At 43.7% G+C, this 15,152-nt stretch overlaps 1 protein-coding gene across 2 annotated transcripts in view; it reads right to left on the reverse strand.

The window, feature by feature from the left end:
* Positions 1 to 15,152, reverse strand: part of OBSCN (obscurin, cytoskeletal calmodulin and titin-interacting RhoGEF) — a 472,877-nt gene that overhangs the window by 337,276 nt on the left and 120,449 nt on the right. For both annotated transcript variants that reach the window (XM_030197417.1, XM_030197425.1), the window contains exons 29-33: positions 12,730 to 12,999; positions 8,107 to 8,370; positions 7,231 to 7,497; positions 4,896 to 5,162; positions 2,377 to 2,643 (exon numbers count right to left, since the gene is read on the reverse strand). In XM_030197417.1, coding sequence (XP_030053277.1) covers positions 2,377 to 2,643; positions 4,896 to 5,162; positions 7,231 to 7,497; positions 8,107 to 8,370; positions 12,730 to 12,999 — 1,335 coding nt within the window. The remainder of the gene's footprint in view (positions 1 to 2,376; positions 2,644 to 4,895; positions 5,163 to 7,230; positions 7,498 to 8,106; positions 8,371 to 12,729; positions 13,000 to 15,152) is intronic.

Genomic DNA, 15,152 nt, shown 5'->3' on the forward strand with positions numbered 1-15,152 from the left:
GCAATCAATTTTAGCCCTTGGCATGGAGCTCCTTCTTTACCCATCCACCCTGGCTGCTGATGCACCTTATTCCAAGTGGATGAGAGATTTACAAATCACGTCTTTCTGCCTGTGAGGTAGTTATACTGATAGCTGCCACTCAACCCTCTCTTTCTTATATACTCTGATTACTATTCGGCCTTCTAGTAGGCAGCCACAGATGTTACCCTACAGCAGCTACCAACCCTGCAAAAGCTGAAAAGCATGCTTTTCTCTGCTTTGACCACAGATCTATGCCACTCACTACTAACACTAGTCTTCTGTCCGAGTGTTCCTGTAACTGCTGACCCCATCAGCTGGCAGATACGTGGAGGGGCATAATCGAATGGGGTGCCCAAGTTTTCTTGAGGACATCCTCGGAGGACGGCCCCGTGAAGGGGTGGGGAAACCCGTATTATTGAAACAAGATGGGCAGCTATCTTTTGTTTCGATAATACAGTCGGGGACACCCAAATCTCAACATTTAGGTTGACCTTAGAGATGGTCGTCCCTAGAGATGGTCGTCACCGATTTTCGCCGATAGTGGAAACCGAGGATGCCCATCTCAGAAATGACCAGATACATCCCCAACCAAAACCCACTCCCCACAACTGTGCACCACTACCATAGCCCTTAGGGATGAAGGGGGGCACCTAGATGTGGGTACAGTGGGTTTCTGGTGGGTTTTGGAGGGCTCACATTTACCACCACAAGTGTAACAGGTAGGGGGGGATGGGCCTGGGTCCGCCAGCCTGAAGTACACTGCACCCACTAAAACTGCTCCAGGGACCTGCATACTGCTGTCATGGAGCTGGGTATGACATTTGAGGCTGGCAAAACATTTTTTAAAGTTTTTTTTTAGGGTGGGAGAGGATTGGTGATCACTGGGGGAGTAAGGGGAGGTCATCCCTGATTCCCTCTGGTGGTCATCTGGTCAGTTCAGGCACCTTTTTGAGGCTTGGTCACAAGAAAAAATGGACCAAGTAAAGTCGGCCAAGTGCTCGTCAGGGACACCCTTCTTTTTTCCATTATCGGCCGAGGACGCCCATGTGTTAAGCACGTTCCAGTCCTGCCTTCGCTACGCTGTCGACACGCCCCTGTGAACTTTGGTCGTCCCCGTGACGGAAAGCAGTTGAGGGCGCCCAAAATCGGCATTCGATTATGCCGATTTGGGCGACCCTGAAAGAAGGATGCCCATCTCCCGATTTGTGTCGGAAGATGGGCGCCCTTCTCTTTTGAAAATAAGCCTGATAATAACCCTGCAAAAGCTAGCAATCCTAAAAAATTGTAAAGCACACTTTTCTTTGCTTCTAACATCTCTCACAGCACTGTGTGCTCTTTGGATGATTTTGTCTTTTTTTTTTTTAACAATTTCTCCCCTTCAGCAAAGACAATTTTTTTATATAATCTTTGTATGAATTTTACAATAGAAACCATATTCTAGTTCTGAAAAGTCAGTTGGGTGATCTGATACGTATAGATGAACTTTGGATTGGGATTTATGGCCACTAGGTCCCTGAACATGCTGAAGATCTCTGCTCACTTGCTTTCTGAAGTCTTTGTATTTTCAAATAAGTACCTTTGGATTTTGAATCTACTTGCCACCTGGTCTTATACATATGCTTTATTTTTTATTTTGTGGAAAAGCTCTGTGAGGGAGTGGGTGGTACAACGCAGGGTTTCCATAAGAGCACTCCCTCACTGAGGCTGGAACTGAGCTACCTTAAGGCAGGGAATAGCTTGCTTGCTGAGTCAGGAGGGCGGGGCTCAGAAGGCAACAATTCTTCCAAGCAACTGAACTGTAAATCCGTGTTGCCAGATGGGTGGTTTTTAAGCCAGGATGCTGGAAATTTTCGAAGGCTGCGGGCTGCGGGAAATTGGGCTTTTTCGTTGCAGCTGTGCGGGGTTTGTGCTTTTTCGGGGGCTTCTATTGGTCCAATTTGGTCCAATAGAAGCTTTTCTGGGGTAGGGTTGACATCAGGGGCGGGGTTAATGACATCAGAGGTGACATCAGGGGCGGGGCTAACGACATCAGAGGTGACATCAGGGGGCGGGGGCGGTGACGTTGGAGGCGGGGTCGATGACGTTGGAGGCGGGGTTTGACTTTGGGAGGGTTTTGGGCTGATTTTGGCTGGGGAAAATTTTTCCCATCTGCCCACGCTGCTGTAAATTGATTTCCTTTATTTCCTGTGATTGCTACAGTAAAGAAGAGCTGGATTAAGCACTGAGAGTATACTGTTAAAGTTTTTGCTTGGGAATGGTTTAGCTGGCTATTTGAAGCTTTGTGACCTCACCTAGCCTAGCACAGCACAAAGAGTAAGTATATAGTAATGGTAGGAAAATTACTTCATATTTTACCTTTCACTGCCAAGGTTGCTGTGGTCTTTTGCTCTCCACACAAGCATGTATAATCCCCAGCATCTTTCACATGTAGGTCCTGGATTAGCAGCTGAGCAATGGGACCCTCCTGCTTCATTTTATACTTGTCACTTGGCTTAAGTGTCCTCTGTCCCTTCTTCCATTCTACTTGGGCACCAACTTTGGTCAGCTCACAGCACAGAGGGACTGTCCCACCTTCTGTGGCTTCCTCATTCTTCAGTTGTACTTTGAAATGTGGAGGTAGCTCTGGGAAATACAGAATGAACAGAGTGGATCTCTATTCCTAAATACATTTATTGGATAGAATTTATGGTCAACTATGTAAATTAAGGAAATCAGAATTATAAAGTTTATCCTTGTTATGCAACAGCAGAGAAAGATAAAGGGACTAATACATTTCTGAATTAAAGATGACATAATGAAAGGTCCAGCATACTGCCAATTAGAGATCTTTAAGCAGATACATTTACAAAACGTGTAACATCCAGGAGAGGTGAATAGATATGAACAATCTGTATGGAAGTAAGAAGCAGAACACAATGCATAGAGATAAGGAAGTGTGGAGACCTTGCCGTACGAGTGCCTGCTGAGAATTCCAAAGGCTCTCCTAGAAGCTGTATCATTTAGACTTTAAAGTGACATCACCCGTTATTGGAAAGCAATGGGCATTGCACTTATGACCTTCCCAGAAAGTAGGCGTGTCCCCTGTGTCCAGTCATATGGAGGGGAAGAGTTTTGGAAGGAATTGCCCAGGGGCATAAACCCTGTCCAGGGCTCAAATTATTGCCTTTGGCTTCCTACCTCCCCAGGCCACTGACTTATATGTCAAGGTAGAGCCATCTAGCCGAAAGGCCCTAGCCATCGAAGTCCAAGCAGTTATAGTAGATAGAGACAACTGGCTACCCTAGTCAGAACAGTCTTTGAAGAAAAGTCTAAGAGGAAATGCAGTGACAGTGGCTGTTTAAGCTCTGCGCGGTACAGGGAATGAGGCAGTAGGGTAGCTAGGTGGGGCGCCAGGGATGCAGCCGCTTTCCCAAACAGAGTTCTGTCGGTGTTGGTGCCTATTTATTTCTCTAGTTGTGTTGCATTGAAAATGTGCGCCGGCACCAGTGGAAGTCCACTCACGCCGCTTTTGATTCTCCCCCCCCCCCCCCTCCACGACGTCAACCTGGCTCCGCTTCTGGAATGAGGTACCTGCTGCATGCACTTCTTTTAGCTGAGGAGAAAAGGAGAAGTTGGGCTTAGTGTGTAATTTCAGCTGGGCAACCAGGACCACCTAAACATATACACAGGATCCTGGAACAGTTCCAGAGGCTGAAGGAACTACAAGAACTACTTGCGGAAAGAAGCCTTCTGAGACCAACAACCATGCTCTTCAGCCTCAGAAGCCCCGAGTCTTTCAGATAATATCAAAGACTGTAAGTGGCAATCATCTTTGATACTTCTTGATAGTAAGTGATACACTCTTACCAGGAGAGTTAGAAAGAAGGTATCCACATGTTCTAACAAGGATGAGTAAAAGATATAAGGGAAAAGGAGGACTTTGTAAATACTGTTTGTCTATAGCCCTCGTGAAGGTGGCTGCTACTGCTCTTATTATTGCCCTAGTTATTTGCTAACAAAAGACTTCAAGTAAGGGAATGGGATTTAATATACCACCTTTCTGTGGTTTTTGCAACTGTATTCAAAGATGTACGTACAGGTACTTATTTGTACCTGGGGCAATGGAGGGCAGCCGTCTATGGAACGATCTCCCTAGACCTATCCGAGCAATCCATGACCACCTACCATTCAGAAAAGCACTAAAAACCCATCTATTCAAACAAGCCTACCCAAGAGACCCAGCTTAATCTCATGAACCCATCTACCTTACATATACTGAAGAGAAAATGACATTGACCCAGAATCTATCTCCCACTTTACCCTCCTCTCTCTATCACCTGTCTCTACCTACCTACCCATCCATCCTTCTATTATGTTATACTTAATTTCCTACTTTACATAACAAAATTCTGTGTTACCTATTACTATGTAAGCCGCATTGAGCCTGCTTTTAGTGAGAAAGTGCGGGATACAAATATAATAAATACATGACTTGTCCAGAGTCATAAGGAGCTGCAGTGGGAATTGAACCCAGTTCCCCCAGGGTCAAAGTCCACTGCACTAACCACTAGGCTACTCCTCCACTCCACACTGGTTCAGAAAACATCTACTGGAATGGTCTGGCTCACTGACTGAGTGAGGCCTGCAGCATGTGTGGTAATTGCCTAAAACCTCCTGGTGCATACCAGTCTCAGCACTGGTCCCAACCTGAATAAATACAGTTATGTGAGGGGTCCTCCATACAGTCACCAGACATACAAGGGGCCCACCCTTACACATGTTAATAAGTTTCCTCCCAGTTTTGACATATGAAGACAATGCTAAAGTACATCTGGCTCATAAAATGTCATTTTATTTGATAAATGATGCATCTTTGGTATTATTCTGTAATTTACCGTTCACTACTAAGGCTGCTGTGGTCTTCTGCTCTCCACACACACAAGTATAATCCCCGGTATCTTTCACATCTAGGTCCTGAATCACCAGCTCAGTATTGGCACCCTCCTGCCTCATATTATACTTGTCATTTGGCTTAAGTGTCCTGTGTCCCTTCTTCCATTCTACTTGGGCACCAGCTTTGGTCAGCTCACAGCACAGAATGACTGACCCACCTTCTGTGGCTTCCTCATTCTTCAGCTGTACTTTGAAATGCGCAGGTAGCTCTGGGAAATGCAAAATGAACAGAGAGTGGACCTTTATTCCCAAATACGTTTATTGGTCATTGCTTCATACCTCATGGCCAATTAAGGAAAGTAGATTTTTTTTTAAAACGTTGCCCCTAATATACAACAGAACAAAAATATAAATGTGGCAAACAAAAGTAAAAAAGCAAACACCTAGCTTTCAACTTAGCTGAAGATTCAAAAGTGTATAGAAAGTGTGATTGACTTTATATACACTTTTGAATCTTCAGCTAAGTTAAAAGCTAACGCCTATGTTTACTAAGGTGCACTATAGGTGCATTACTGGTTTTAACGTGCATAAATGGTGGACACATGTTAAATGCTAATGCGCCCATAGGAATGTATATTACTACTAATAAATGGGTTAAACATTCATTTTTTAGTCACAGTATATCAACTTTCCATATTATTTGACTAATATTTACTTATTTATTTATTTGTTGCATTTGTATCCCACATTTTCCCACCTATTTGCAGGCTCAATGTGGCTTACATAGTACCGTAAGGCATTCGCCAATCTGGTAGAAACAGTTACAATGTGATATTGTGGTCGGATAAGGTATACATGTTTCAGGTACAATAATATCAACTATAACATTTGTTGTATTTATTAAACTTTAACTCATTACATTCATATACACCCAATAAAGTCCCTCCAAAGATTTTTCCATGAACACATTCCCAAACTCAGCTGCAATAATGTCCAGCGTTGTATGTCCACCTGAAAATGATTTTATAGTCTTAACGTAACAACGTGTTCAACTTATGCTGCCCAATCATTTGTCCAAGCAGCAATAATAAAACAAGTATCTTCGATGGATGACAATCTTATATTCTAAACTAGTAAAAAAGGCTCGTTTCTGACACAAATGAAATGGGCGCTAGCAAGGTTTTCCTCGGAGTGTGTATGTTTGAGACAGTGTATGTGAGAGTGACTGTGTGTGAGTGAGAGAGAGAGTGAATGTGCGAGTGTGTGTGTATGAGAGAGAGTGAGTCTGGGTGCGAGTGTGTCTGTGAGACAGAGTGTGTGTGTGAGAGTGTGTGCAAGTGCGTATGAGACACAGTGTGAGAGACAGAGAGTGTGTTTCACACAGATACAGTGTGTGCGAGAGAGAGAGTGTGTGTAAGGCACAGACTCTCTGTGAGACTGAGTGTATGAGACCAAGCGAGTGTGTGAGTGACTGTGTGACACATAGAGAGTGAATGTGATACAGTGTGAGACATAGAGTGTGTGAGAGACAGTGTGTGAGAGTGAGAGAGAGAAAGACGTGAGAGAGAGTGTGTGAGAGAGAAAGTGTGTGTATTACAGAGATACTTTCCCCCCCCCCCTCTGGTGTCAGGCCCCCCTCCCTCCCTCTCTCTGGTGTCAGGCCCCCCCCCCCCCCTCTCTCTCTCACTGGTGTCTGAGTGTTACTGTGCAGGACGCTGAGCTCTGGCTGTGCTTCAAGGAACTGACTAATCCTATTTCATAGAATGCACCTCCAACATTCTGAAGCCGAGAAACCTTGTGTCGTTGGTCACTTCTGCTTGTGACGAACCCGGAAGTACGTGATGTCAATTCAGGAGATGGATACAGAGAACAGGAATGCCTCAGCCATGCAGTCAGCTTCAGAATGTTGGAGGTGCGTTTTATTATATAGGATACTCTGCCACATCCACGTTGTCCTGTGTACTTTCACAACAGCTGAGATAAAGTCCATCAAAGGCACGTCTCTTAGTAGGACTCCATCTGGATGCTTACACATGTTCCAACTCAATGTCTCTAGGAATGTATAGGCGCGTTAGGGATTAACATGCCTTAATTTTAAAGGCACATGAAAAATGCTAACGTGCCATAGTAAACATACCCCTAAGTGTTTGCTTTTTTCTTTTGTTTCCCGCGTTTTGGGGTGGATCCATTTAAATTGAATATTCTGTGGTGTTTTAACAATATTTTGAATGACAAGGTTTATTATGCCGAGGAAGAGATTTGACCCTGTTTAAATCCTTTCTACCCAGTAAATGTATCTCATGTATCTTTTGTACTGGTCTATGTTCTATAATTTACCATTCACTATTAAGGCTGCTGTGGTCTTCTGCTCTCCACACACACAAGTATAATCTCCAGCATCCTTCACATCTAGGTCCTGAACCACCAGCTCAGCAATGGCACCCTCCTGCCTTATTTTATATTTGTCACTTGATTTGAGCATCTTGTGTCCCTTCTTCCACTCTACTGGGGCATCAGCTTTGGTCAGCTCACAGGACAGAGTGACTGTCCCACCTTCTGTCGCTTTCTCATTCTTCATTTCCTTTTTGAAATATGTAGGCAGCTCTAGAGAATGCACAAGAAGGACATTAGGATAAATTTTGTCTAACCTGATAATTTTCTTTCCTTTAGCCTACCAGACCAGTCCATCAACCGGTGGATGGAGACAGAGAAAGAAAGTAGTTTGTTATGACTCGCCTTATCGGGCGAGTCACTGTGGCTCCAGACAAGTTTTCAATATATTGAAAGGAGCATAAACTGTCTATTAGGAACCCCCTGCTCTACTGACACACAGCTCAGAAGCTACAGTATGTGATAAGTATCAAGGAGAAGCTGAACTGTCCATTCATCATACGCTTGGAGGCAGAGAAAAATACTGAAAATTCTATGGTTGCACGATATCCTTAAGGGACAAGTTACAAAGAACTACTTTTCTTTCTCTGTCTCCACATCTGCTGGTTGATGAACACAGCTTCCTTATTTCTGGACTGGTCTAGTATCTGGATGAAAATGAAAAGAGCATTTAAATGCAGAAAATAAGAACAAAGTTCTGGTCAACTGTTAAATTGATATTTCAAGTATCACCACACAAACTTTAAATTAGTGGCCGAGGAAAGGGAATGATAGGAGGATAAACACATGGCTAGGGCTAGGGAAATGATGGGGATATTTTACCCTTCACTGCTAGGGCTGCTGTGGTCTGCTGCTGTCCACAGACACAGGTGTAATCTCCAGCATCCTTAACTTCAAGATCACAGATTACCAGCTCAGCAATGGGACCCTCCTGCCTCATTTTGTATTTGCTACTGGGCTTGAGAGTCTTGGGTCCCTTTTTCCACTCCACTGGAGCAACCTTGGTCAGCTCACAGCACAGGGTGGCCTTTCCTTGCTCTGTGGCTTCTTCATTTTTCAGTTCTTCTTTGAAAAGTGCAGGCAGCTCTGGAGGACATAGAATGGACAAAAGTAAATCCTAACTGCAGACAAACAGTACTGGTGCAGACTAAATATTTCCTCAATGGCCTCATCCTCAGCCTGTATTCATGCCATGTAACTTTTGCCATTATATGTGGAGGAGTGGCCTAGTGGTTAGGGTGGTGGACTTTGGTCCTGAGGAACTGAGTTCAATTCCCACTTCAGGCACAGGTAGCTCCTTGTGACTCTGGGCAAGTCATTTAACCCTCCATTGCCCCATGTAAGCCACAATGAGCCTGCTATGAGTGGGAAAGCGCAGGGTACAAATGTAATAAAATAGAAACTATTGGAGATTCTAGATGGAATGTTGCTACTATTGAGATTCTGTTGCTACTATTTGAGATTCTACATGGAATGTCAATGTTGATATTCCATGTAGAAGCCTGCCCTTGCAGCTGCGCAGGCTTCTGTTTCTGTGAGTCTGACGTCCTGCACATACATGCAGGACGTCAGACTCACAGAAACAGAAGCCTGCGCGGCTGCAAGGGCAGGCTTCTACATGGAATGTGCTAGTGGAGGAGTAGCCTAGTGTTTAGGGTGGTGGACTTTGGTCCTGAGGAACTGAGTTCAATTCCCACTTCAGGCACAGGCAGCTCCTTGTGACTCTGGGCAAGTCACTTAACCCTCCATTGCCACATTGAGCCTGCCATGAGTGGGAAAGCACAGGGTACAAATGTAACTAAAAAAAATATGAGGACATTTTTTTGACATTTGTTTCTCCTATGTGTAACCAAGCATAAGTACATAAGTAGTGCCATACTGGGAAAGACCAAAGGTCCATCTAGCCCAGCATCCTGTCACCGACAGTGGCCAATCCAGGTCAAGGGCACCTGGCACGCTCCCCAAACGTAAAAACATTCCAGACAAGTTATACCTAAAAATGAGGAATTTTTCCAGTCCATTTAATAGCGGTCTATGGACTTGTCCTTTAGGAATCTATCTAACCCCTTTTTAAACTCCGTCAAGCTAACCGCCCGTACCACGTTCTCCGGCAATGAATTCCAGAGTCTAATTACACGTTGGGTGAAGAAAAATTTTCTCCGATTCGTTTTAAATTTACCACACTGTAGCTTCAACTCATGCCCTCTAGTCCTAGTATTTTTGGATAGCGTGAACAGTCGCTTCACATCCACCCGATCCATTCCACTCATTATTTTATACACTTCTATCATATCTCCCCTCAGCCGTCTCTTCTCCAAGCTGAAAAGCCCTAGCCTTCTCAGCCTCTCTTCATAGGAAAGTCGTCCCATCCCCACTATCATTTTCGTCGCCCTTCGCTGTACCTTTTCCAATTCTACTATATCTTTTTTGAGATACGGAGACCAGTACTGAACACAATACTCCAGGTGCGGTCGCACCATGGAGCGATACAACGGCATTATAACATCCGCACACCTGGACTCCATACCCTTCTTAATAACACCCAACATTCTATTCGCTTTCCTAGCCGCAGCAGCACACTGAGCAGAAGGTTTCAGCGTATCATCGACGACGACACCCAGATCCCTTTCTTGATCCGTAACTCCTAACGCGGAACCTTGCAAGACGTAGCTATAATTCGGGTTCCTCTTACCCACATGCATCACTTTGCACTTGTCAACATTGAACTTCATCTGCCACTTGCACGCCCATTCTCCCAGTCTCGCAAGGTCCTCCTGTAATCGTTCACATTCCTCCTGCGACTTGACGACCCTGAATAATTTTGTGTCATCGGCGAATTTAATTACCTCACTAGTTATTCCCATCTCTAGGTCATTTATAAATACATTAAAAAGCAACGGACCCAGCACAGACCCCTGCGGGACCCCACTAACTACCCTCCTCCACTGAGAATACTGGCCACGCAATCCTACTCTCTGCTTCCTATCTTTCAACCAGTTCTTAATCCATAATAATACCCTACCTCCGATTCCATGACTCTGCAATTTCTTCAGGAGTCTTTCGTGCGGCACTTTGTCAAACGCCTTCTGAAAATCCAGATATACAATATCAACCGGCTCCCCATTGTCCACATGTTTGCTTACCCCCTCAAAAAAATGCATTAGATTGGTGAGGCAAGACTTCCCTTCACTAAATCCGTGCTGACTTTGTCTCATCAGTCCATGTTTTTGTATATGCTCTGCAATTTTATTCTTAATAATAGCCTCCACCATCTTGCCCGGCACCGACGTCAGACTCACCGGTCTATAATTTCCCGGATCTCCTCTGGAACCTTTCTTAAAAATCGGAGTAACATTGGCTACCCTCCAGTCTTCCGGTATTACACTCGATTTTAGGGACAGATTGCATATTTCTAACAGTAGCTCCGCAAGTTCATTTTTTAGTTCTATTAATACTCTGGGATGAATACCATCAGGTCCCGGTGATTTACTACTCTTCAGCTTGCTGAACTGACCCATTACATCCTCCAAGGTTACAGAGAATTTGTTTAGTTTCTCCGACTCCCCCGCTTCAAATATTCTTTCCGGCACCGGTGTCCCCCCCAAATCCTCCTCGGTGAAGACCGAAGCAAAGAATTCATTTAATTTCTCCGCTACGGCTTTGTCCTCCTTGATCGCCCCTTTAACACCATTTTCGTCCAGCGGCCCAACCGACTCTTTGGCCGGTTTCAAGCATAAGTGGCTTGAATTAGATAAATATTTATCTAACTCACTTTCCATTAATAACCCAGTGTAATGCACAGGACCTATCTATTTACCTGCTTTATTTGTTTTTATGGTTATGCTTTTCATTTGAAGCTTATTATATTTCTAATTCTATTTTTACCTGCTTCATTACAGACTCCAATTTGGCTATGTAACTTTGTATTTGCTATATTATAAAATAAAAAAAAAAAAACAGAAAAAAGTATAGAGTATTTCTACTCAAATAAAACATAACTGACTCACACAAATAAAAAAAAAGAGGGGGAGGGTAACCTGCAGGAAGCGGCAGGTGCAACACTGGCCACATTTCTGGATAGACTGGATGGACCATGCTGGTCTTTCTCTGCCATCATTTACTATGGGTCCAATATTTAGCCGGTGGTGATCAATGTTTTGCTGAGCGCTGCCAGTGTTAAACCTGAAAATTCAATGCTGGGCCATTTATGGGCACTGGCATCGAACTTCCAGGTTTCCAGAGCTGGCTAACATAGATAGTTAAATGTGACATTCAACACTTAACTGCCTATGGGTTACCATATAAATATAGGACTGTCTTTTATGCTCTCTTATTTATGCGGTTAATCTGGCTAGTTAAGTGCTGCTTATCGGTACTTAACAGACCGAGTGCCGACTCTGCCCCTGGAACACCCCTCAAATAGTCGGTTTTTAGTTCAGCCATAATTGGTTATTTTAAACAGAACTACACAGTTAAATGCCGCTGAAAATTAGTGGTTAGCCCCAAACAGGCGGTTAACTGGCCAGGAGCTGTTTCAAGTTGGTAAATCGCTTTGAATATTGACCTCTATGTTACTATGTAAGGTGAATTACATTCAGGTACACTAGTTATTTCGCTGTCCTTAGAGATCTTAGAAACTAGGGCCAATATACAGTCGGTGGTGGTCAGTGGTTTTGAAGCTGCTGACAACCATGATCAAAATGGTTCAATATTCAATGCTGGGTTCATGTCTGGGCACTGAATTATGCAGGAGCCAGCTGATATTCAATGTTGGCATTCACACAGCTAAGCAGGCAATGGTAGGGCTGCCGTTTGTGAGGTCCTATCTCCCCACTTAACTATGCGAGCACCAGCACTGTATATGACCGCTGCCTGCATAACTGGTGGCCCCTCCCTGACTCCACCCACACTATCCAGGCAGTTGCCATAGGGGTCAGAGCCAATATTCAGCGGCAAAGCCTAGTTAAGTGGCATTGAATATTCGCAACGGGGAGCTGAACATGATTTAACTGGGCAGGAGTATCTCCTGCCCAGTTTATTTGCTTTGAATATCAGGTCCTAAGTTTCTACTTGAGTCAACAGAAGGTGAATTATTGAATGGTGGACTCTAGGCTGGCCAACCAACTGTCAGCAGGCAATAAGGCAGTAAAATGGGCATGTATCTTTATATTTCTTCAAGGTTTTCCAGGTTTGGATTTCCAACTGCTGTCAAGATGGAAAAGAGTTGGGGACACGGTAGCTACCAGAAGCTCAATAACTGCCATCACAAAGGCATATAGACATTCCAGTGCACGGTAAACACTTAGAGGCCTATTTACTAAGATGAATGGGCTTTTTAACTTAGTAAAAGCCCATGCTAACAGTTAACACAGTACATTAACTAACAGAGTGCACAAATTCCCACAAAAATGTACACATTGTTTTTTTTTTCCAGGCACAATTTACCCTTCACTGCCAAGGATGCTGTGGTTTGCTGTTCCCCATACACACAAGTGTAATCTCCAGCATCTTTCTCATCAAGGTCGTGGATCACCAGCTCAGCAACGGGACCCTCCTGTCTCATTTTATACTTGTTACTTGGTTTGAGTGTCCTGTGTCCTTTCTTCCACTCCACCGAAGTAGTAGTGGCCTTGTTCAGCTCACAGTGCAGGGTGGCTGTTCCACCTTCTGTGAAATCTTCATTCTTCATTTCCACCTTGAAAAGTGCAGGCAACTCTGAGGGATGGAAATTGGATGGTCACTATATCATAATGCAAAGACTGAGACCTATGAGAACATACAAAAAGCCAGGCTGAGTTAGCCCAAATGGAGAGCACTGGCAGCACTGTGGTTATCAGCCAGTGTGTATATTTTATTTATTTATGTTACATTTGTACCCTGTGCTTTCCCACTCATGGTGGCAGGCAATGGAGGGTTAAATGACTTGCCAAAAGTCACAAGGAGCTGCCTGTGCTGGGAATTGAACTCAGTTCCTCAGGACCAAAGTCCACCACCCTAACCACTAGGCCACTCCTCCACTCCGCTCCACTGTATATGCAATACAGCAACCGAGACAGATAGCAGCGCTGAATAGACGGATTAAGTTGAACACCAGTGCTGCGATTTTTAAAAATATATATATTTATTTATGCAATTAAATTCACAAAGACAAATATATATCTTTGAAAGAAATAACACCAAGATATTAAGAAAAAAATTTTTAAACTCACTTTACTCATACTACCCCTCTCCTCAAGTCACTTCACTGGCTCCCTATCCGTTTTCGCATCCTGTTCAAACTTCTTCCACTAACCTATAAATGTACTCACTCTGCTGCTCCCCAGTATCTCTCCACACTCGTCCTTCCCTACACCCCTTCCCGTGCACTCCGCTCCATGGATAAATCCTTCTTATCTGTTCCCTTCTCCACTACTGCCAACTCCAGACTTCGCGCCTTCTGTCTCGCTGCACTCTACGCCTGGAATAAACTTCCTGAGCCCCTACGTCTTGCCCCATCCTTGGCCACCTTTAAATCTAGACTGAAAGCCCACCTCTTTAACATTGCTTTTGACTCATAACCACTTGTAACCACCTACCCTCCTCTCCTCCTTCCTGTACACATTAATTGATTTGATTTGCTTACTTTATTTTTTGTCTATTAGATTGTAAGCTCTATGAGCAGGGACTGTCTTTCTTCTATGTTTGTGCAGCGCTGCGTACGCCTTGTAGCGCTATAGAAATGCTAAATAGTAGTAGTAGTATTAGTAGTAGAAATAGTTACGAAAACATAAAGAAAAACTTGGTTAAGTAGTCCACAATTATGGAGGATCCATGATGATATTCCAAAGGAAGTTGGACTAAAAGAGAATTATAAAAAGAAAATACAGGTAATCTTCCCTTAATTATATCTTGGTCAGCTAAACAACTGGACCTTCACCCATGCTACCCTGTGAATTCAAAAAGCTGCATAATTTATTGCATTTGTATACCACATTTTCCCACTTATTTGCGGGTTCAGTGTGGCTTACAATACATTGTGAATGATGGAAATACAATTTGTTACAACTCGGTTATGGATTACATTGTGAGGAGTTATGCGAAAACAAAGTCAAAGTATCGTTAAGGGAATAGAACAATGGAAAAGAACAATGGAACAATGAAAAGAAACAACGGGAAACTGATTGGGCAGCAAAACAATAGTGGAGGACATTCTGTATAACATTTTTCTGTGAGTAGAGGTATAAATGTGGTAAGATTATGGGGGATGGGAATTCAGAAGAGAATGTATTGGTGCATTACTAACAGTGTGTGTGGACTTCCTGTGTTTTGATCCTTTCAATAAATTTTATCAAAGAGATGAGTCTTCAATACTCTGCGGAAGTTGGTTAGTTCGCTGATCGTTTTCAGGTTGCGTGGTAGTGTATTCCAGAATTGCGTGCTCATATAAGAAAAGGTTGATGCGTGCAGCGTTTTGTATCTTATGCCTTTGCAATTAGGGAAGTGGAGGTTGAGGAAAGTTTGGGATGATCTTTTAGCGTTTCTGGGTGGTAGGTCTATTAAGTCAGACATGTAAGCTGGGGCTTCACCGTGAATGATTTTGTGGACTAATTGTGCATACTTTAAAAGTAATGCGTTCCTTGAGTGGGAGCCAGTGTAGCTTCTCTCGTAAGGGTTTTGCACTTTCGTATTTTGGTTTTCCGAAGATGAGTCTGGCTGCTGTGTTCTGGGCTGTTTGAAGTTTCCTCAGTATTTGCTCTTTACAACCTGCGTATAGTGAGTTGCAGTAATCCAGATGGCTGAGTACGAGGGATTGTACTAGGCTGCGAAAGACGGATCTCAGGAAGAATGGTCTTATTCTTTTCAGTTTCCACATGCAGTAGAACATCTTT

Source organism: Microcaecilia unicolor, chromosome 1, assembly GCF_901765095.1.
Source record: "Microcaecilia unicolor chromosome 1, aMicUni1.1, whole genome shotgun sequence".
In the NCBI taxonomy this organism is placed as follows: domain Eukaryota; kingdom Metazoa; phylum Chordata; class Amphibia; order Gymnophiona; family Siphonopidae; genus Microcaecilia; species Microcaecilia unicolor.